The 24,345-nt window shown below is 33.7% G+C and overlaps 2 protein-coding genes across 2 annotated transcripts; one reads left to right on the top strand and one right to left on the bottom strand.

The window, feature by feature from the left end:
- Positions 1–498: 498 nt before the first annotated feature.
- Positions 499–4,974, bottom strand: LOC132560492 (guided entry of tail-anchored proteins factor 1-like). Its single transcript, XM_060225157.1, has 5 exons — positions 4,894–4,974; positions 3,558–3,723; positions 3,123–3,190; positions 2,572–2,686; positions 499–2,283 (listed from the first exon to the last, which is right to left on the bottom strand). Exons 1-5 carry the CDS (start codon positions 4,972–4,974, stop codon positions 2,207–2,209), a joined length of 507 nt encoding a protein of 168 aa, XP_060081140.1. The 3' UTR covers positions 499–2,206.
- Positions 4,975–5,165: 191 nt separating this feature from the next.
- On the top strand, positions 5,166–22,666 carry LOC132560494 (origin recognition complex subunit 3-like). The gene is made up of 20 exons (XM_060225159.1): positions 5,166–5,192; positions 6,021–6,063; positions 6,466–6,560; positions 7,219–7,357; positions 7,950–8,110; positions 8,501–8,593; positions 9,306–9,448; positions 9,749–9,908; positions 10,357–10,470; positions 10,895–11,028; positions 12,342–12,405; positions 14,081–14,197; positions 16,238–16,317; positions 16,976–17,109; positions 17,535–17,611; positions 19,018–19,109; positions 19,394–19,541; positions 20,678–20,788; positions 21,589–21,662; positions 22,532–22,666. The coding sequence occupies exons 1-20, from the start codon at positions 5,166–5,168 to the stop codon at positions 22,635–22,637; spliced, it is 2,112 nt and encodes a 703-aa protein (XP_060081142.1). The 3' UTR covers positions 22,638–22,666.
- Positions 22,667–24,345: the final 1,679 nt, after the last annotated feature.

Raw genomic sequence — 24,345 nt, 5'->3', positions numbered from 1 at the left:
GATGACGCCAGTATACGACCGCCTCTGGCAGCGTATAAAAATCTATATATGGAAATCTATACGATTTGTTAAAGTTGAACAAAGTTGGTGGAAAGAAAGTATATCTTTCCTTTCTGACACTGCTACACTAACTGTATAAAAAAAGACACAGGCAGGTAGGGACTATGACTCCCCCTAGTACATGAATATTAACAGTCATTTGAGTTCTATTAAAAGTGTCATTTTTGCTGTTGTAACCTCATATATTATAGATGCATGTTTGTGAACAAAGGGAGATAATGCTAATGTAAATCGCGGATATTATTGACCGATTATTCCAACCAATTATTTTCAATAAAATTAAACAAACTGTGCTCAAATCAAATTTATCTATTTAAGCCATAGTGAACTGCATGCCTCTCAAGGGAGAAATGTGAGACCCTAGGGTAATAAAATTGACAGAATTGGTAAAGCACATTATGACGTTTCTAATGATAGACAAAACAAAAGAGAAGATCCTTTTCTTGTTAGATATTGTTTATTGTATGATGTCAATCTAAAATTGATAACATACACATATACATCCTGCTAAAATAACAACACAATAGAATTAAACATAGAATAATAAACTTTTACATACCTCACTTCATTCTACACAAATGCCCCTCGAATAATCAACCATATAAACTTGGTTTGTTTGAAGACTAACTGATACCCTCAAAATCATCAAACACAAACCAAATAACCATCTTGGAGTTTGAATATCAATTGGAAATGACAGACACATTGAACTTTGACCTGTTGACATTGACCAGGTTTGATTTACTTTTTTGTTTGTTATTTTTTTGTTTTTCAAAGAATATGACTATCTATCACATCATAATCAGCAATTTGACCTTGACATTTGACCCAACGACCTTGACTACTGGTAAGCAACATCTAATGAGATTCACAAATACATAAAATGTACTACATCCCTTAATATATTACATTATTTCTTAAAGAAAAAAATTGTCAGTTTACAGAAACAAACTTTGACCATTTCTTTTCCTTGAAGACCTTGACCTTTGATTCCATGTCATAGATATGCTATTCAACAAATTTCTATAAAACAACGAATTTTAATCACAAATCCATTCAATAAATTACCTTATTATTACTTTATCAACTTAGGAACTCAAACTTTTCATAAAATGTTTTCCTAAAAAAAACCTTTTTTATGTTAATTTGAACACCAATACTGCAGTCTATCCATCCTTTCATAGGGAGAAACCGAGCAGAATAACAAACAAAATACAAGTGAGCTTTATAAGAGTTCCTGTTCTATACATGTAAGCTTTTATCCGAGGTGCTGGATGATATATAACAAATTGATAATAAGTGTAGTGTAGAACTAGCCTATTTTAAAAATAAAGGGTTCACAGGTTATATATAGTATTTGTTTACAATAGAAAAATACTGTTCATATATCACTTTTGGGGAAACAAACAATGTGTATGGTTACACAGAAAGTATATTTCTCATGTCATTTGAAATTTTGAACACAAGCGTGAGTATCTCTAAATATGGCAAAACATTAGTTTAAAATACATAGAGAAAGCATTGTGCAATATTCAATTATTATAATGCACTCAAAAAAAATAAATTCATGATTGGGCAGTCAGGACAGTAGAGGTGTTGGCAATTAAAGGGAGATAATTTGATAAAATTAGTTCAAATTGAGATTGTTTTATTTGAAACAGAATCTTACACCACAAAGTAATATCATCTATACTTTCAGTAGCAATATCAATAATTACATGTAATACGAATAACTGCTGCTGAATTTTGCATTTAGCTAAGTTTTGGATTAAGATGTGATTTCAATTTTTTAATTTTCCCTGTATGTCACGATTTTATTATCATTCACATAATAGCACTTAGTCTCATTCTTATCCAAAATTAAGAAAATATTTTCTTAAAAAAACAACAAAATTAATAAAAAAATCTTGACAAAGATATACCACAAACATCATATCCAGTCCTTTGTAATTTGTAAAATATATCATCATGCCCTTTGAAGATTTTTATTGTGATGTCACAAAATCTGGAATGAACCTCTCGCTGCAGTTCAATATGTTTTGTTTGCCATGAACCAACATTTTCCAGTCATTGCCAGTGTTCCAAAGTCAGCTGAAACACACAGGAGTATTCAAGAGTCTAACAAAGACCAAGGATACATTGACGATTAAGTGACCAGGAACTGTTTGATACGATAAACTGTAGCAGTACACAACATGATCCAACATGCTATACCCAGGGCACCTGCAAAATAAATAAAAATATTTTGAAAACTTAATAGATTTTCATTTCAAACTAAAACACCAATAAGAGTGCAAGGAAAACATAGCACTTCAAAATCTAAATTGAGAGCACTGAAAAATCTTAATTGGGAGAGAATAACATGACATATTTTCAGTTCCTGCTCTTCAACCGCAAAAATACGACACTGCCATAAATATTCGTAAATTGAAAACCCTTATAAATGATCTACTCTTACTTTTAATATGAACAGGAATCAGGGACAACTTTTGCCAAATATTTTGTACATACCTGGAATTCCTGTAGGCAGAGCTACAAACTTTTGTAAAGGGTAAAACCATTCTGATGGAAACATTAGCAATGGCTCATTACGGTACCGGAAAACCAAACTTAGCATTGTAAATGCCTGAAAACAAATGCACAGTTCTTTCATAGTCTGCGAGAGGAGACTGAAACAAAACTTTCATTTGCAAAACATATAGTATTCTCACAGAATGGACATTTATTAGTGCCATACACCAAGAATGCATCAATAATTTTGAAGTAGAAATGTCCACACATCTAAAATCATTCACCCTGCATTAGAAAATATTATTTCATGGCTGTTTCATTTCTGGGCAAATATACGGTATGTTAACTAGTGAATAAAAGCTTCAATATGGAATCTCTTAAATTACTTTTCTTATAATCACAACAATAATGGGTGCACTCCAAGTCTGAATCAGTCTAGATATACAGGCAGCCAGTGTAGTCACCGTATTTTGATATTCTCACCTTCTAATTGATGAAATGGCAATATATTTTTCGTAAGTGTAACATTTCCCTGTTACACCAATACTTACTTGAATTACATATATTCCAATTCTGACAATCAATGACAACAGTGAGCTCTTCTGCATCCTGGTTGAATCTGAATGACAGAAGATTTCAGATTTTAACATCTTTATGACTTAAAGTTAAGATTGTATATTCAAATCTGATGTATAACTTCAATTTCATGGTTGTAATATATCCATTTCACTGCATGCAGATTATTAAACAATTGACATCATAAAATGTTACTTTCCTTCATTATTGAAATTGTTGTATTATTTAGTTTCTTCTTTTTCATTTTTGTTTTTACTTGAATTATTTCCCATTATACATATGTACAAACAAAATATTAAATTTATCAGTGATTTTGAAATCCAGCATCTTTCATGTGCCAAAGAGAAGCGTCTTGATTTATTCATGAATTTGTGGTCTGGATGGCAGATGTCAGTAATTAGTCTAATTACTTGATTCTTTGACCTGTGTCATCAATTTGTCTATGCGTCGTTGAATTTTGGCATATCTAGCAAATTCATCAGTCATGCTGATAGAGTCCTGCTCTGCTTTCAGCTCTTTTACTTGTGACCGCAGGTTCAATTCTTCATCCGAAACATGCAAGAAAAACTTGCCCAACTGCAAAGAAAAAACAGGAAACAATTATGTATGATTGTGTGAGAGCTAACTGTACTCGCATCTGATCTTTCAGTCTAAGCTTACTGACAAACCTGCCTCAATGACTACTTGAATTTAACCAATTCCTATCAATGTCACCATAATTTTTTCTCCTAATGTGATTTACTGTATAAATTAGCTGAATTAAGTGGTTACTTGTATCAACGACCATCATTTCTGTGTAGATACACCACAAACAACCTATTTAAACAGCTTTCTGAAAGTTACCTGGCTGCCATAAACACCAATGCCATTTTGCCCAACAACATCTTAACATATCGCAATTAAGTTTGATTTACAAAAACTACAGTAAGCAATAACCAATAAATTCCTATCAAAAACTGATTTTGTACATTAAATTACATATATAAATGATAGATCATGCGGGTTTGTAAAATGAATGAAGATGAAATTAATGAAAATTAGAGCTGAGATTGGTACAATATCTACATTGATCTTGCCTATCTTTTTGTCAATACCATTATCGACCATTTTCATATACTTAACTGTGGTAGATATTGTTTATAAACAGGTTAGGTACAACCCTGCATACATAGTTCTGCATTTGAGGGATAGTTATATATATTGCTGGGAGTAATATAATCAACTTTTACTGTAATGCAGGGCATCATATCTTTAACATTGCCTAATAAAACAATGCAACATTGTATATTTTTACAAATAATGAATAAACAGATTTATTCACATTTGTCAAAATTGCAAACTTTATCACTTCCATATTGCTTATAGAATGACTAAAAATAAACATATAAATTTATGCTCACCTACAGCTATGGCATGTGAACTAAATGCTCACACTGCACAATACACATTGGTCAACGAAGAACAAATTGACAATAAATAGTCACTTGAACACAAAGTTAGAAAACAAAAAATGGACATCCACGCATCTTTATCAAAATATAGCTTTCTTACGGATTGATATAGATGTAAATATTTATGATAGCGATATATAGCTATAATTGATCATTTATCTGTTATCAACAAAAAATCAGAATGTGTCTGACTATTTGAGAGCTGCCGACTGGTCCATCTGATCGTGATACATATTTAGATCCATTGCGACTTATGTTAGCAAATCATTAGAGGCAAAGCAATTAATAATCTTACTCTTTTCGTTATGTCTCCAGAATACGCTGGTAGCACAGAAAAAAAGAGGACCAAGAGGAATATAATTAACAAGAAAATCATCTTGTTCGGCTGCAGCAAAAAAAATTCTCAAGGTCAATTGAGCGCTTGGGCGATCTGTATCACGATCCCTTCTCATCAAACGTAGCAGAGACCTGGAGTTGAGAATATCAAAACAAACTCCCGCGAAATATTGCATTTACACGTGTTGACTGATTCGTTCGAAAAGGTGGGAATATATTTTATAATCTATGATGGAGACAGGCTCGTCGGTGTCAAAGGTAAAATACATTATGAATCCAGCATTTATTGCCAATTGCAGAAGTGTCTATGACATGTCTTAGGTGAAGTTGTATTAATTTTGGTCAGAATTATAACATCCGAAGTATAATAAATAGGTCTTAGAGAAAATCAACAAAATGGACAATTGTGCAAGATATTGGTTTAATTGTAATTGCTTAGGTTTAGTTGAGGGGACACTATCCATTAGTTGGCCTTTAGAAATGTTTATGGATATTTTTCCCCTTAAACACCCGAAGGGAAATAACTCGTACACAAAATGTATACACCTCATTGGCATGACATCAATTAATAAATGATATGGCCACATATCCGAGAGTGTACATATTGACAAGATATATGAAGGTAACCCATTGTAAAATGTTACACATATCATTATAAAGTATAGCATAAAGTGCATATTAATTCAGTGACTTGTCAACTTTGTCTACTTCTACTAACCGAACCCTCCCTAAACTGCCTGGAAATGTCCCTGTCCTAATCATGACCAGTACTTTTTGAATTGTATTATATATCATATGTGTTAAAACACTGCACCATTAAACATGCTTTACATGGTATTGGATGATTGTTTACATACGTTAAATAAATGTGTATGATCATACTAATGACTGCACCATTGTAGTTTATAGTACAGTGACTTGGATATGCTGGTCTCAGATGTACAAACATAAAACATATGTGATTGCAAATTTTGTGACAAACATTAAGTTATCAGTATTCATTTTTTTACATCAAGTATGATTGAAAAAAATCTGTTGGAAGATTTGTGGACTATGAAAATCTAAAGTGTTTTTCCTTCTTTTTAGGGAGTCTTTGCATATAAGGGAAAGAAGAAATCTGTCAACCCAGGTAACTTGTTTATGTTCTGTTTGATTTATGAAGCAAACAACATTTCCAGTCATCTCCATGAGAAGTTATCGATCTGATTCAATGTCCATTGGTAACTTTAGTATTTTTCAGTAATCCTCTAAACATGATGGTAACTCAAATCAGTTATATTCTTTTCATGAAAACATTTTATATTTTTTAAAAATTTTATTCATTAACCATATCAGCAATTATTTTATTATATTTGTATTGAAAACTACTGTTTAAGAAAAATGTAATTTGCAAGTAGATTTAATTATAATTGTATAGATATAAGGAAGACTGTAGATACATTTAAATTTTATTTCAATGTATGCGTAAGACTTAAAATTGTAGTGCATTTCTGAAAAATTGAAAAAAAAGTTTTATGATGTTACACTTCAGAAAGATATTTCCAAAGAAGTGAGACTGTGAACACTTGGAAGAGAAGACTTGATATCTATCAGAGTTTGTGGGAAAGTATTGATACTGAAATACAGGTAATTGTGGATTGACACCTACAAGTTTAAAGAAGAGATGACATGTAACTTTTACTAGACCTGGGATGTGAAACATATATTGACAGTACTCAATTGTTTTCACTAAGAGACAATTTTCGCATATGAACATGGCTATGTCTACTACAACCCCCACCTACCCCCCCTCCCCCCCCTCCCCCCCCCCCCAAAAAAAAAAATAAACCGGTTAAGTCATCAGAAATTGAAAAATATTTCTTACTGCAGTCCTATTATACCCCCTAATGTGATATTGTTTGATTTTAAAGTCATGTCATTAAAAACAGGGGGAATTAAAAAGGAAAAAAAAAATTCAAATGTTGGTAACAGTATGCTTATTTTTCTCTTGTCACTGTGGCTCTACTTACTTATTTCTGAAGATATCATGATCAATTAATCCACTCCGGTTCCCTCCCACACTAAGACCCCTCGTGTGCTTCCATCCGACCCAACAAGAGTGATTTATATAAGTTGGAAAAACTTGGCACTTGTTATAAAATAGATAAAGTTTATTATTATATTTGTCATAACATTGTACTTCAGAATCAAAATTTTTTGATCAGTTGCCTTTCATTACCTGTGGTACCTGTGTTAATACATTTTAATGTTAACTTAAGGATCATAATTTTTTTTCTCTTACCAGATTCTACAGTCTGACTTAAATACAAAGATATTTGATGACCTTCTGAAATTCACAAAGACATGCCAGTCCAGTTTTACTTTGTCAAATCCAGCAGGGCATTCTCGTACCAAGGAGATCCCTACAGCTGCTCTTGTAACAGGTATCTCAGAAATGAGGTTATCTTTCTTTAAGCAATATCTTTATTCAATACATTAAACATTATATATATATTTCGTCAAGGTAGGGAAATCAAGCTTTCAGCTTATATTCATTCCTTTGCTTGGAATGGTAGAAAAGGATTCATGGCTTCCTTTTTACCCCTGGAATTTTGTTTTTAATTTCCAAGAGTAAGCAAACTCAGGTGACGATCTTGACCACAAGTGATGATCTCGATCTCAGATGACAATTTCAACCTTAGTGATGATCTCAACCTCAGGTGATGATTTCAACCTCAGTGATGATCTCGACCTCAGATAACAATTTCTTCTTGAGGTGATGTTGTCAACCTCAAATAACAATCTATATTTGAGGCGATGATCTTAACTTTAGGTGAGGATCTCAGCCTCAGGTGACTAGCTAAGCCTCAGGATATGATCTATACCTGAGATGCTCTCAACAATCTCAACCTAAGGTGACAGTATAAAGTGATGTATATTGTATAGGACTCCTTCCCTAGGTAGTCTATGAACTTTGAAATGACAAATATTGCACTTACTGAAAAATAAATTGATGAGAATGTTGTATATTTTCAGGTGTAAATACACCAGACCATGGGGTGATGTTTGCTACACTTGTCAATCTGCTTCAAGAGAAAGTTACTCCCCTTGTTGCCATCCTTCAGTCAAAAGATTGTAATAATGTTAAAAACACACTCTCCAAACTTCTTGGACAAATTCTGAAGAACCCTCAATTGGTAAATTTTTATTTTTGCCCAACATTCCTCTGCATTTTAATATTACATGAACAATAAATATTAATTTAACTGATACAATTTTAGCAAAGCAAATAAAACTGTTTTTGTGATGATTCCTTGTATAATGTTTATATTATAGTAAATACATTGAAACTTATTGGCATTTGCATAAAGATTGAATACCAATATAGTGATTAATTTACCCAGAGTCATGGGACAAATGAAACATACTTTTTGAAATTGTCAAATGAAAAATTGGAAATTTAACATGGTAGATATAGGGAATGTTCCATTATTTGCTTGTTTTTTTTTGTGTAAAATGATTCAATGTTTTGAAATGTAGAAAATCAGTGTCTATATATTATAACCAATATCATAATCTTCACAAAGTTTATTGATGACGAGGAATCGCCCGATGTGAGTGAAAAAAATCTACCCATAAGCCTGGCCACATTAGCGGATTGGTACGATGATAAATATTCTGTAAGTATATATCTATATCAACATGCTATAGCAGTTTACGATATCTTTTAAGCTATATATTAACAGACTCAAGTTACTGAGGTAACTTAAACTAAACATTATAACAGTCACATACATTCCAACAGAAAATTAAAAACCAATTAATTTTTTTCCAAACTGGAAAAGAATTTTGATTATTGGTAATTTGTGAAATTGAAAATTACAAGTATTAATTATATTGTCATTTATAACTATAGCATGAAAAATGGAAAATCCAAAAACTGTCCCCACCCACTGCCCCCTCTCCATTCCCACATCCCTCTTCCCTTTTGTCTTACCCATGATTTCAATCCTAATATTGAATGATAGGAAAATTTTCTGAATGTAAAAAAATAACTGTCACTAGAGAAGCAAGATAATTATAGAAAAACAAGTGCTCAATATATCATTACGCTCTCTTTCTTGCTGAGATCAGAGATATTTTGGGCACAAATATCAGACTATTCATGATTTTCTAATAAAACTCGTCAAAAATTTTGAGAACCTACTATATCTCTAGTAAAAAAGACTGGTCATAATTTTGTTGTTAAAAACTACTGACAAGTTACAAGAATGACAATTAACTATGTATAAATTTATGACAAATACACTTTTTAAATGCTGTCTTTTTTACTGCAGAATTTGATTTCTTTTGAAAATGATTATAAGCTTGTGATTGAATTACTAATTCCAGCCAAACCATTCCAGTCCTAAGAAGCGTAAATCTTTGGACGGCGGTAGTAAGGATCGTCAACCCCTCCCCCCAGTCATCATGGTGTTTGAGGATCTAGAAAGTTTTCAACCACGAATTTTACAGGAATTCATTACTGTCTGCAGGTATGAACGAAACAAAGTCTGAGCGATTTAAATTTTCTGTTCTTTGATGCATTCTAGTGATTATAAAATCTTTGATTGTGTACAGAAATGAAGGTGTGGTTGACTAGTAAGCTGATTTATAGACAAGGGTCATTTTGGGGGTCACACACCAGTGTTAGTCAGGTGTCTATAAGGATTAATGTCATGCACATTGTAGATTGACATGTCTGAAGAGCTGAAATGAAAGAGAATTTCCATTTAAGCTTCTCATTTTTTTTATGTATGTAGTACTTAAATTTTGTAATGTCTACTTTGTTACAGTAACTATGTAAGCCAACTGCCAATTGTTTTCGTGTTCGGCATTGCAACATCAGTGTCAGCTGTCCATCGCCTCCTGCCGAACGCTGTGTCATCTACGCTGTGTATGGAGAAGTTTCAGGCCCCACCATCTACAGAATATCTCAGCCAACTCATCAGCCAGGTGAGCATCTCACCTGTATTACATTTGGAGAAGTTACTACGAGATCTTAATGACTGCTCAGTTCTCTGCTGAATTAGTGGCACAAGTACTCTAACACATCTAGAGTTTTTATTTCATTTTTCAGGAAGAGGCATATCTTTGGATAAAAAATTCACATTTGGGAGAATTTTGAGAATAGGAATAATATACTGATTTTCCTAAAATGTTATGCAGTGCATCAGTATTTAGAATATTTAAACATGGCAACATATCTATGGTTCTTACATGCAGTAAATTAAAATGAATTGGGAAATTTTGTATTTTAGGATTTGAGGAGAAGTGCAGGACAAATTTTAGTGTATTTTTCAGTTTGAGTAAGAATTACTTGATTAGCATCCCTAGACAAGCCTGACCTATATTACTCATAATTCTGGTTTTAAGATTCATATTTTCTTTGATTATGTTTCAGATTCTGATGACCAAAAACTGTCCATTCCAGCTTGGCTCCAGAGTTTTCAAACTTCTGCTTGATATTTTTCTGTACCATGATTTTTCTGTCCTTAATTTTATTAAAGGACTACAGGTACATGTTGTATTTGCAATTATTTCTAAATAAAATCTCAAGGTTTGTTGTGTAGTGTTTCTGTGCACCAAAACATCTTTACCTAGTTTTACTGAAGCACTTACTATCAAACTTATTTATTATCTGGTTAGTACTTTTAACAAGGAGATTTGCCGTGAGGTATTTTTGACCTGGTGTAAACTTTTCTTTCATTTTAGCCCATTATCAAATTCACCTCAAATGTTTGAAAGTATACCTTTCAACTCTAACCTCTAATCAATTTATGGACAATAATTAAATTGAGATAAGATTCTGCAGTGTACCTAAAATTCTATAGTATATATAAGATTCTACAGTATATATATGATTCTACATTATATAATGATTCAAAGTGTATATATGATTTCTTCTATCAGTAACTCTGTTTTATTCTCTGCCTCGTTAGTTCTCCATGATGGATCACTTCATGTCAAACCCAATGAGTCACCTGTGCTGCCCTCTGGAGGAAGTCCAGAACCAAATAAAAAAGCTGAACAACGATGAGCTGGAACTCATTCGTCAGCTTCCTTCTTTCATGAGGTAAGTGGAATAAAACCAAGGTATTTTTCCAGGCTCCGTGATAGTTACTACTAGTCTCTTCCTATTGCACAGCTCCCAGACAATTACCAATCTTGTCCTGTAGACCACACAGTAACCATTAGTCTTGTCCCATTGTCCCCACAACTCCTTAACAGTAACCACAAGTCTTGTCCTATACTCCCCACAAATAACCACTAGTCTTGTCCCATTGCTCCACAGTAACCACTTGTCTTGTCCCATTGTCTCCACAATAACAACTAGTCTTGTCCTATTGTCTCCACAGTAACCACTAGTCTTGTCCTATTCTCCCCACAGTAACCACTAGTCTTGTCCTATTGTCTCCACAATAACAATTAGTCTTGTCCTATTGTCTCCACAGTAAACACTAGTCTTGTCCCATTGCCCCACAGTAACCACTAGTCTTGTCCCATTGTCTCCACAGTAACCACTAGTCTTGTCCCATTGTCTCCACAATAACAACTAGTCTTGTCCTATTGTCTCCACAGTAACCACTAGTCTTGTCCTATTGTCTCCACAATAACAACTAGTCTTGTCCTATTGTCTCCACAGTAACTATTAGTCTTGTCCCATTGTCCCCACAACTCCTTAACAGTTACCACCAGTGTTGTCCTCTTGTCTGCACAGTTCCCTGACAGTAACCACTAGTCTTGTCCTATTGTCTCCACAGTAAACACTAGTCTTGTCCCATTGTCTCCACAGTAACCACTAGTTTTGTCCCATTGTCTCCACAATAACAACTAGTCTTGTCCTATTGTCTCCACGGTAACCACTAGTCTTGTCCTATTCTCCCCACAGTAACCACTAGTCTTGTCCTATTGTCTCCACAATAACAAATAGTCTTGTCCTATTGTCTCCACATTAACAACTGATCTTGTCCTATTGTCTCCACAGTAACCACTAGTCTTGTCCTATTCTCCCCACAGTAACCACTAGTCTTGTCCTATTGTCTCCACAATAACAACTAGTCTTGTCCTATTGTCTCCACAATAACAACTAGTCTTGTCCTATTGTCTCCACAATAACAACTAGTCTTGTCCCATTGCTCCACAGTAACCACTAGTCTTGTCCTATTGTCTCCACAGTAACCACTAGTCTTGTCCTATTGTCTCCACAGTAACCACTAGTCTTGTCCTATTGTCTCCACAATAACAACTTGTCTTGTCCTATTGTTTCCACAGCTCCTTGGCAGTAACCACAAATCTTGTCCAATAGTCTCCATAGCTCCCTGATAGTAACTACAAGTCTTATGTTCCACACAGATTTCTCAATGGTTTGCTTTGTTTTGCTTTCAGACATGTTGAAAGTTGCTCACTGCCAAGGCAAGCCGAATTGTTGACAGATGATGTAATACTCAAGGTGGGAATTCACAGAAGCAACAATTTTAAGCTTATTTGTGATATCATTTTTCCAAATAAATTAAATAAACCACTATTTTTTCATACTTTTGATGTGGCTCTTTGGATAAAAGGTAAAGATGCCAAAACTTTCATGATTTTGGATGAATATTTTGATTTTATTTTGACAAGGTAAACCTTTGATTTGACAGTAGACCTTTAGACAATATAGTTATCAATTAAATCTATCGGCTGTATGAATTAACACAGCATATCTAGAGATTAATGTAGCATTCAATCAACACAGAATTATTTTCTGTTATATAAAATGATGATTTCCAAAGTGAATACATGGATATCTGTTTGATTACCTACTTATAATAAAATCAAATATGATCAACTTTCTGTAAGGGGGATATTTGGTCAACAGACCCAGTTTTGGATGAGTAAGGTCATCTGAAATATGGGAAATTATTACAGAATTTACCTCCCCTTGTTTAGAGCAACACTCTGCCTTCGTTGTGGAGAAATAAAAGGAAAAAAAGGAATGAAACAAGTGTATCATAAATATGACTTTAATTGAGGTGATGTCATTTGTGTTTAAATGAGGTGATGACATATGTGTTTAATTGAGGTGATGACATATGTGTTTAATTGAGGTGATGCCATTTGTGTTTAATTGAGGTGATGACATGTGTTTAATTGAGGTGATGTCATTTGTGTTTAATTGAGGTGATGACGTATGTGTTAAATTGAGGTGATGTCATTTGTGTTTAATGGAGGTGATGTCTTTTGTGTTTAATTGAGGTGATGTCATTTGTGTTTAATTGAGGTGATGACATGTGTTTAATTGAGGTGATGTCATTTGTGTTTAATTGAGGTGATGTCATTTGTGTTTAATTGAGGTGATGTCATTTGTGTTTAATTGAGGTGATGTCATTTGTGTTTAATTGAGGTGATGACATATGTGTTTAATTGAGGTGATGTCATTTGTGTTTAATTGAGGTGATGACATATGTGTTTAATTGAGGTGATGACATATGTGTTTAATTGAGGTGATGTCATTTGTGTTTAATTGAGGTGATGACATATGTGTTTAATTGAGGTGATGTCATTTGTGTTTAATTGAGGTGATGATATATGTGTTTAATTGAAGTGATGTGATGTCACTGTATATGCTTGTATACCTAACATAGAAATTAAGTCATATGTGGATGTACCTAATGCGATAGTCCCTTATTATTGTCAATAAAATCATCTTTATCAAAATGTTTGACAATGCTGAGAATTGTTTCACAAATTATCACCAGTTCTGAACTGAGCAACAGCACTATTACTTTTCAGCCACACACCTAAATAGATGATATAAAGTAGATAATTGTCCTTACTTATATTGATCCCATTGTCACTGCAGAGGTAAAGTATCCTGTCCTAGACTAAACTAATTGATCAAAATGCTTTGATTGGTTCAGACGATATCTGCTTTTCCTCAGAGGTCTGATGTTTTTATCAACTTCTAACCTATTATTGTGGCACTAGTACATATATAATATATATAACATGGCAGTTGATCTGTATGAACCATGTATATGATATACATTGTACATTTTACAGAATGAGGTGTTAAAGTTGTTGACGAGAATACATGTCTGTTGTGAGGACTTAAATATATAAAGTACCTGGTAATTATTTTACAGAGTGAGGTGTTAAAGCTGTTGACAAGAATACATACCTATCGTGAGGAATTCTACCCCATGTTGCGGTGCCTCCATACCCTTGTGTCTAAACTTCCTAAACAGCCCCTTGGAAAACAGGTAGGTCTGGTATATGAAAATATAGTATGTCTTTTGCCAAAATTGTTTATCAACAAAAGTGGAATGTATGAATGATGCTTTCTCAGCTCATCATTATGAAATGTTTGGCTATTAAAAAAGCCGAACCTCCTTGGTCCATCCATCCTCTGATTATTAACAAGTTTTGTTCATGCTATTTCATTAAGAATGACTGGAAGGATATTTCTCAAACTTTCCCCATCTAGGTTCTCCTGATCACAAATTGTGCTCATCCCATGTTGAGTTGAATCTGGATACAAAATGTCCGACAGGTGGATTTCGACTGTCAATGATTCTCCAAGTTTTCTTTTTGGAAGCAATAAACATACATTAGTTTTATTTACATTAAAAATCATTTTGTTATCATGACACCACACATCTACATTTTCAAGGTCTTTCTGTAGTTTACTCCATAGAACTGGTACAGATGATCCAGATTTAGTAAAAGTGAAGCTGTCAGTATCTGTTTCAGATTTAAGGTTAAATGGGAAATCGTTGATGAAAAGTAAAAACATCATGGGGTTCAAAATTGATCCTTGAGCTATCCCATGGATAATTCTCATGTTAGTGGATATATTCCCTGCAATAATTACTTTTCGTGACCTGTCATTGCGATATGGATCAAACTATGTAATGGTATTTGAATCACATTTATATAATTCCTGTTTCTCAAGTAACACAACATGGTTTGCTAAATCAAGAACTTTCTTATAATCTAAGAAAGTAACACCATTTACAAGACCTTTATCAATATTGTTTGTCCATGTCTTAATTTTCAACAGGGCTGATTCACAACATTGCTTTTTACGAAAACCTTATTGTAAAGATACAAGGAGGTCATATGTATTCAAATTGTGGTAGAAAGAGCCATGGACATGTCACTCTAATGCTCTAATATTTAGAATAAAATGGATAATACAGAAATAGGTCTGTAATTGCAAACCTAAGAGGTGTTTCCAGATTTATACAAGGGAATTACATGTACCTTGACAGTTTTCCATTTTATAGGAAAGCAACCATTTTGAATACAAAGATTCATTATAGATGGTAATGAAGGTACTGTATGAGCATGTGAGATTTTTAGTAGCTGTGCACCGATACCATCCAAACCTATAGCTTTCTTTGTATCTAAATATCGCAAAGATTTGCCAATAAAATCAACAGAGATAGTGGAATGGAAAAAGTACAATCCCCAACTAGTTAGTATTTACAAAAATTCTTCAATTTTTCATATGTACAATTTGTATTTCTTAAACATGATGTTCGTTTACCTGCAACTGTAGTAAAATAACTGTTGAATGGATTTGCTATTTCATTTTTATCAGATATTTTTAAGCTGAATTATTATAGGTGTGGGAGATGATTTTTTAGGTGTGAGATCATAAATATATTTCCAAAGTTTACTAAGGCTATCCAAATTGTTTTCAATAACATATTTACAATACATGGCTTTAGCCTCCCAAATCAACTTATCAACATAGTTACACTTTAATCTATGTCTGTCAAGTTCACTGTCATGTTTCAATTTGTCTCTCTACTGGATAATCTCTAAAATATCATCATCCAACCATTCTGGTTGTTTTGACTGTTTTACTCGCCTTTGAAGCATAGGCATATGTTTATCTACTCCACTGAAAAATAATGTTATCCATGCATTCAATGCATTGTTTACATCCCAGAATGTTTCATTCACTGACCAGGGGACATGAGAAAGGTCTTCCAGCAAGGTCATTTCATACCTAGGTTACCTCACTCAATAGTTGTACCCTTTGATTTTGTAACTGATCAGAAAAAACAAATGGCCAAGAGTCTTTCATCTTTGATTTGACAGTCTAAGAATGTTATAGCTAATTCTAAAGATGACATTGCAAACTTTTTTATTGTGAAGAGTAAGAACAGAGAAAAGAAGAGAAAAAAAGGGAAAAGATCCAACTTTTTACAGAGCAAATAAAGTTAAATACATTGTTGGCACTAAGATCCATCTTAATTGATGATTTATATTGTGTTGGTTCTGACTTTCAGCTTCGAGAAGTGTATGCTACTGCCCTTGGATGGAACATTGAAGAGAATGAAGATTACAAAACTTCATTAGAATTATTGAAGTGAGTAAATAAAAACCATTGTGGAAAAATGATTACATTTCATATCATAAATTGCTGAACTTTAAAAACCAAGAAAAGAAATCCATACCCTTAGTATATATGAAAGCCTGTGCCTCGTCATTTTACTAGCACACCTTCATCAGGCAGTGGGCTGTTTAAATAACCCTATGTCATTGTGCCGTCACTGTCCATACATCAGTCCATCAGCATTTTTATTGTTTTTTATAAGAAACATCAGAATATTTCTTAAAGTTCATATGTAGATATCCCATGGTCCCTAGTTGTGCACATCCAATTTTGAGTCTGATCCTAAAAAAGAAAACCAAATAGTGATGACAGCCATCTTGGATTTTGACAAAATTTGTTGTTGCTATTTCTGCTATAATTTATATCCCTGAATGGATTATTCTCAAATTTTATAGTTATGTTCCCCTAGTTCACACTAGCGACTTTCTGAAGAAGTTTTAATTAAATGTTACACAAAGGTTAACTTTGACGGTAGCCTCATATGATTCAAGAGTTCATGGTAACCTGTGACATCACTTCAACAAATTCCTGTCTGTGAAAAAATACTTTACACATAGCATAGTTTTAAATGAGACTTGCCAAGGAAATATTTATCGACAGAAAAAAATGAAATGTAAAATTGAATTTTCAGATTCATGTCAAAAGATGAACTGACAGGTTTGTTGAGGAGTTGTGTGAGTTGTCTTGGGGATGAACTTCCCTCCAGTCTCAAGGATGTCCATACATCTATAACCTCTTTGCTGGACAGATTTGACACACTTCATGGTAAAGATTAAAAATTATCAATTATCACAATTTGGTCAAAGAAACACAAACTGAAAGTCGTATATCCACTACTACTGTAAAGCAATAAGTTAAAATTGGTAAAATATTACTGAAAACTTAAAATATGGAGTTTTTCAGAAACATTCTTTTGATATAGTTTATGGTAAATTGGATTCAGTGAGTGTTTGAATATGTCACTTCCCAGGTCTGTAGTAAACCTTAGTGACTCTTTAAAAGTTTATTTTGAAGGACAGTTCATGATTGCTTTAGAAAATCATGACTTTTTAGTTATAGTTGGCAGTAAAGAACAAATCAGTGACTAAACTGATAAATCAGAATTATGTTATTGTTTAATATCTACTACCATCGATACGGTATGTTTGTGACCTTGGTTAATGTTGTTCGTTTGTTTACAGAGCAAGTAGAAGATGACGATGGTGAGGAGGAAGCCCCAGAGAACAGTTCTGTGATCAAGAAAACAGATCTTCACAGTTTGAAAAAGGTATAAATCTGACATTTACCTTCCTAGGTCACACAACCATGTCTCAAGATACTCCATTGTCCTCATATGTAGGACTTCCTATGGCTTCCATTTTTACTGACAAGAGCAATTAGTATTTTTAAAAAAAAAAGTGGTGATTAAACTGAGGTAAAATTTTGTTATTGGTTATTTGGTCAAATTTTAGAATAAGTTCGGTCAATATTTACTAAGAGATTGGTTGAATTTCATTATGGTTTTAGTAGTAGAATTTAGAATGTCATGTTACACAGGGTTTTCCATTAAAGCCGGCCGCCGACCAATTTGACCGGCTACTTTGATCATTTGGCTGCCTACACCAATCCAGTTCCATAATAATGTTCTATACACGACTACACGTACACGGCAGGCCAGCCTCCTACTTTCACTACACAGCCTACTACTAACAAAATTATGGAAAACCCTGTTATAATACCAATAAACACTTTGATTACAACAAAGGTAACAATATTAATGGGTGAAAAACTCCCAACAAAATTTATGTTTAAAGGGATATTTCAGCCAAGTTGCGAAATTTCTGGCAGTTGTGTACCTTTTAAAATCTCAGTCTAATGACTTTTAAAGCTATTGTTAGCATCAAATGATCACTCCTGTGGTCAGTTAGGACAAATGAAATTGGTGGGAAAGGTCCCAGCTTATATAGGTTTAACATTCGAAGTATAGCACATCAGGAAATCTGGAACCGAAGGATCAATGGATCACAGATTTTATGCAGAGTATTGAGTAAATACACAAGTGTGTCATGCAGTTCACTAAAATTTTTCGCTGGGGTTGTAATTTTTGTTTCTTCGTTAGGCATATTTTCTGTTTTGATTTTACAATTTACACAAATATTTCATTCTGTTCAGCTTATAACGATGCAAACCTGACATGATACAATCATGGCTATGTGAATGTTTGTAAACTGATCTAACTACCGTAAATTTTCACGTATAGTGCACACTTTTTCAAGCTAAAACTGTCATGTCAAAAAGGATGTGTGCATTATACGCAGGAACATGCCATTCTTGGGGTTATCATTCCCGAGTTCTGCGTCCGCCATATTGGATTACCTCCCTTCTCTAGATCTATAAAGGATTTCCACAAATTAAATATCATATGTTTATTTAAATAGCGATTTGAGCTGTATGATTTCTATAGGAACATAGGTAAATAAGTTTGTACAGCTTTGTGCAAAAGCATCTTAAGAAATCCTTACTTGTGCAGAACATCCCTTTAATTTGCAAAAAGATATTAAAGCAAAAGAGATTTTAATGATGTATTTAAGTGTATGATATTGTTATGTTCACCCAGAATAACCAAGGTTATTAAATAGAAATTAAAGATTGAAGTCAGAATTCAAACAAATATTTCTTCTGCTGTACTCTCAGAGGCTACAAGAGATGGAAAAGAAGAAAAAGAAATTATCACCGTATGAAAAGTTGAGATCAGAATGTGTGGATTATTTTGATGCCTTGTTCAGGTAAATTAAAAGGAAAATGATTTGAAACAAAATATGGAAAAAAGAAAGAGACAATGTCTCCTATGAGTTTAATTGGGTCTATAATTTGTCTTTTGTTTCCAATTCATACTAAATTTATCAAGTCTACAAGTGTCCATTCCAGTCATTCTTTATAGTTTTGAATTGGGTTTTTTAAACTCTTTTCCAGTAACAATATACAACATTAAAAAACATCTTCTCGATTAATTTTTGTGAGACCATGTCTCCCAACATGAGATGTTAAATTGTTGTTAAATCAATTGTAGAAAGTATGTCGTGAGCCCGAAGACTCTGCCGCTCCATGAACTGATGTACTATGACTTAGCCAGCAAAGTGAGGAGTCACTTAGCTGCTTCACCTCGGTCAGCTGTGCAACTGGCTCTCGGGAGCTCCCACACCTATCTTCACAACCAGGTAATGATAAATCGGTTTCAATGTTGGTTTTTCTGAGCCCATCACCTGTGGATTAGCATAGTCCATTCTTTTTCCGTTGTATGGATATCTGTTTGGTCAGTATTCGACAGATCACTTTATAAAAAGACTAATAATCATTATCCATATCACATAGTTGTGTTTTTGAAGCAGTATTTTATTTCAACTGATGATTCTTTCTGTTAATTTTCATATAAGGTGAATCTTTATACAAAATTTCTTTCTTTTATAAAAACTCTGATGAAGAACTGGATTGGACTATAGTTTTACATTGTGTCTATCCATTCTTCCCTCCATTTTTCCTTCTGCTGTCTTGTCCAGTCTCTATTTCCTATACGACTTGTCACTGGAAGTTGATGCTAGGGTTATGGGTTGATTTTTGTAAAGCAGGAGGTTAGGTATCAAAAGTAGATAACCCTGGCATCTTTTACCTACATTAAAGAAAATAATTGTCCTGGCTCTTTCTACTAAACAATGTGGCACTGGTACTTCATGCAATAGATATGGATACACCTTAGTAAAGTGGTGTGTCATGTATCCAAAGTAAGTCACTTTGACCTACATTTTGATCTTTGACCTACATCAAAGGATAAGCTCGTCCAGACTCTTATCTCTTACACTTGTTGTCACTGGAACTCCATACTTAGGATATTGGTTTACCTTGGCTAGACATTGTATTGTCTATCAAAATTAGACTTTATTTTGAAAATATTCACATTCTGTGGGGGACTGTAATTTGACAAATTGACTTGTTAAATTTGGCCCTAACTAAAGTTGAGTTACATAATCATTACAGAAAATCAGAATTAATGAACAATTTTTGCATATTTGATTATTGTACTTTAAAACCCTTTTGGTATTACCTATACCAGAGCCAGATAAAACTTTGCACTTTCACTTTCAGTCTTTCATTCATTGGATCTGCCATTGCATGACTTTTTACCTCTACCTAGTTACTACCAGTTGCTATAGCAGAGCTCTATATACCAAAATCTGGTTATTGCCCTTGGCTCAATTTCAGTATGAAACTCTTCTGAAGAGGATTTAGATATCTTTTAACACAGTCGAGATAATTTTGCTTTTGAAATTTAATTCTGATTTTTAACATGTTTTTTCAGAAGGATAACGATAACTCAGGGACTATCAGCCCTGACATTCCTGACGTGTGCATAGCATACAAACTTCACTTAGAATGTAGTCAGCTCATCAACCTTTACGACTGGCTCCAGGTAAAGAAAACAAATCGTTGTCAATGTTTAATTTTAGTTGAGACCAATAAGATGAAAGTAAATAGCAGTCATTTATCTTGTTATTTCTTTTCAGCCAGATAATTAGGGGTAGTAGTTGCCATGTTTGAAGTGTATTTGGTGATAAATGTGGAAGGCAAATCTCGAGTCATTAGAAATCTATGAAAAGTTTTCTAAACATTTTCCCAGTAGATGATTTGATTTTAGGAGATAATAATAAGGTCAGAAAAAGGGAAAGTTTTCCTTTCACTTTTGATTTCCATATTTGGTAATGAATCACTCTTGATATTCATATTTGGTAATGAAGCACTCTTAATATTCATAGTGTTTAGAAATCAATCATTCAACTGACACATATTGAGATTGTCTGAATGATTATTTCTGATATTAACTGATAAATTACTTGTTGAAACTAAATTCTGTACAGTATTCGGAGATATTATGCAATCTGTCACAATTACAGGTTTTAAGGGGGAAATGTTGATGACAAAATTTAACATAAATTTTAATAGATGTTTATTGATTAGTATTAACACTTATTCATACCCTCATTTATTGTCTGTTACAGTTGAAATATTAACTTTATTTATTTTGCAAAAGAAGAAACTGGAGTGCCCGGGGAAAACTCAGGCAGGTTACCCCTTACCTTATCATGTCTGGGAATAAACCCCGCACAGCTGAGTGAAAAGCAAGCACGTTGCCACTGCATCACCCATCCAACCAATATGAGTTAATGATTTTGTCTTTTTGATGATTAAATTTTATGTATTTCTATTTGTCAGGCCTTCATCACGGTGAAGACTTCAAATGATGAAGAAAATGAAGATGAGATCAAGAATCCAGACCCAGTTTTACAGTATCCCTTTTTTTTTTACCTTATTAGGACCAAGCTGTATAAGTGCTCTGTAATATTCACTTTGTCCTTGTGTTCAGATATATAGCTTCCGAATGATGTCTTTAACATTAACATAAAGCAGTATATTGTCGGAGGAAATGCTTAAAAGATATCATTGACATGACTATAGTAAGAAATTTTGTAATTCCCTACCTTAAGGCAGCACAGTGTCATATTTCAAGGAACTTAAGGGGTAATGTGAAGAATTCTATATTTTTTAACCTTTCTGAAGTTTGATAATTGGAATTAAATGTTTATTGCTCATTGTGTATGAAACACTTGATAAAAAAAATGTAGATAATGATAACTCAACAGCATTTTAGAATGAAAGAATAAACTCTGAACAATTAATAGAATAAAAATTTTTAAAATATCGTCTCCGAAATTTGCGTCAAAGACACATTTTGTTAATGTGACAGTTATTGATAGAGGAAGTAAAATGATTGTAACAATGTTCCCAACGAATAAAGTAGATTGAAGAGAGATCAGCTAGCTTTAAATGGGTGTGTAACTGTTATCAAATAGTAGGATGATCCAAGTTATATCATTTGTATAGAACCTATTCTCCGACATTGGAGTTTGAGGTTCTCTACATTTTTTAATTATTGCCCATTTACTATGTGGTTCTGTTGTCATCAAGCTTTTTGAGACTTTGATCTGTTATTTTTAGAAAATATTAACTATATCTATTTATGCACACAGTATGTCTATGCACACAGTATGCCTCTGGGAATATTTGTGTTAAGGAAAAAAATACACTTTCCTTCTGAGTGTACAGATTTTGAGTAATATACATTAAAAATTGTTGACCAAACCTTAACACAACCCAGGGCTCGATTCATAAGAGCTGTGTCTGAACTCCAATTCCTTGGCTTTGTCAAACCCACAAAGAGGAAGACTGACCACGTGGCTAGACTGACGTGGGGAGGATGTTGATGATACAAGGAGGGAAAACTTTGTACATATTGGATTGGAACTCTTCTAAGATTGAGATTCATACGGTGCTCAGGAACTCGTCACATGATGGAACAGCTCTGCTGAAAAACCTTACACTCTGATTTTTGTGTCTTCAACAGAATTACCATTGGTAATAATCATCATTGCAAAATGCAACTTCAAAATAGAAGGTTTCTCTTCAAAATCATATCTCTTCACAAGTGTAATGTTTCCTGTCAAAATGAAGGGTCTATATTCACCAAACTTCAGGATGGTAAATAGGCAAGTAAGCTGGGAATCATTTTGTAATTGCCTTGTGAACCTTTGATGAGAAAAAAGGAACCATCTGAGGCATATGGACAGGCTTTGATGGAGGTGTATTTCTTAATCTTCAAAAGAACCATATCAGCCTTGTAAACCAGGATTTTATCATGTTTGATGAATGGTTGAACTTGGTGGTTTGACTGATCAAGTCATATTACACAGGTGTAGAGATGACGTGCCTCACAGAAAGAGGATGTCACAAATTGTTTCATTGAAACTAAACCAGCTGGACACCTTAAGGTTAAACGTTGCAATTTTTGTTATTGTCAGATGCTGCTGGCAGTATGAGACAATAGAATTTCTTGTTATTAAAAAGTTAATGATCCCGTTCAAATATTGCTTGTCTTTTATGCCCCAATGTTTTGTGGAGGCAGCCATCTCTATAGTGTCACCTCTGTCTGTTTTATAATGTGCCATACTTTATTTAAAAACTTTTTGATCATTCAATATTCAACAGTAGTACACATGCATCAATTACAAATTGGTATGAGAAACAAGCTTAGGACTTACATACAAGGATCACTAAACCTAATGGTATAAACAAGACTGCATTTTCTGAGGTCCAAGGTCAATGTCACTATTGATATTTATAAAAAAAATTGGACTAATACAAATGTCATATGGAGCCATGTCAACATTGGTTTCTTGATTTAATACTCACAATAAGAAAAATACAGAGGAGTCAAAAGAGAAATTTGAAGATTCTGAGAGATGACTCAATTCAAGAGAGAAAATTTGAATGATACTAATCATTTACTTAAACAACTATCAGGAACTCAAAGCTGAAACAGGCAACACTAACCTTGAACATAACAGGAAACACTAGCCCTGAACTTAAACAGGCAACACTCCCTGAATATAAACAGGAAACACTAAATCTGACCATAAACAGACAACACTGACCCTGAACATAAACAGGCATCACTAAACCTGAACATACAGGCAACACTGTCCCTGAACATAAACATAAAACACTGACCCTGAACATAAACAGACATCACTAAACCTGAACATACAGGCAACACTGTCCCTGAACATAAACATAAAACACTGACCCTGAACATAAACAGACATCACTAAACCTGAACATACAGATAACACAGACCCTAAACAAACATACAACACTGACCCTGAATGTAAACAGACATCACTAAACCTGAACATACAGGCAACACTGTCCCTGAACATAAACATAAAACACTGACCCTGAATGTAAACAGACATCACTAAACCTGAACATACAGACAACACTGTCCCTGAACATAAACAGACAACACTGACCCTGAATATAAACAGACATCACTAAACCTGAACATACAGATAACACAGACCCTAAACATAAACATACAACACTGACCCTGAATGTAAACAGACATCACTAAAC

The sequence above is a fragment of the Ylistrum balloti genome, unplaced genomic scaffold (assembly GCF_031769215.1).
Source record: "Ylistrum balloti isolate Yb309-2 unplaced genomic scaffold, AGI_CSIRO_Ybal_v1 Utg371070, whole genome shotgun sequence".
NCBI lineage: Eukaryota > Metazoa > Mollusca > Bivalvia > Pectinida > Pectinidae > Ylistrum > Ylistrum balloti.
Note: the sequence above shows the minus strand (reverse complement) of the source record. Positions and strands in the feature narration are given on the sequence as shown.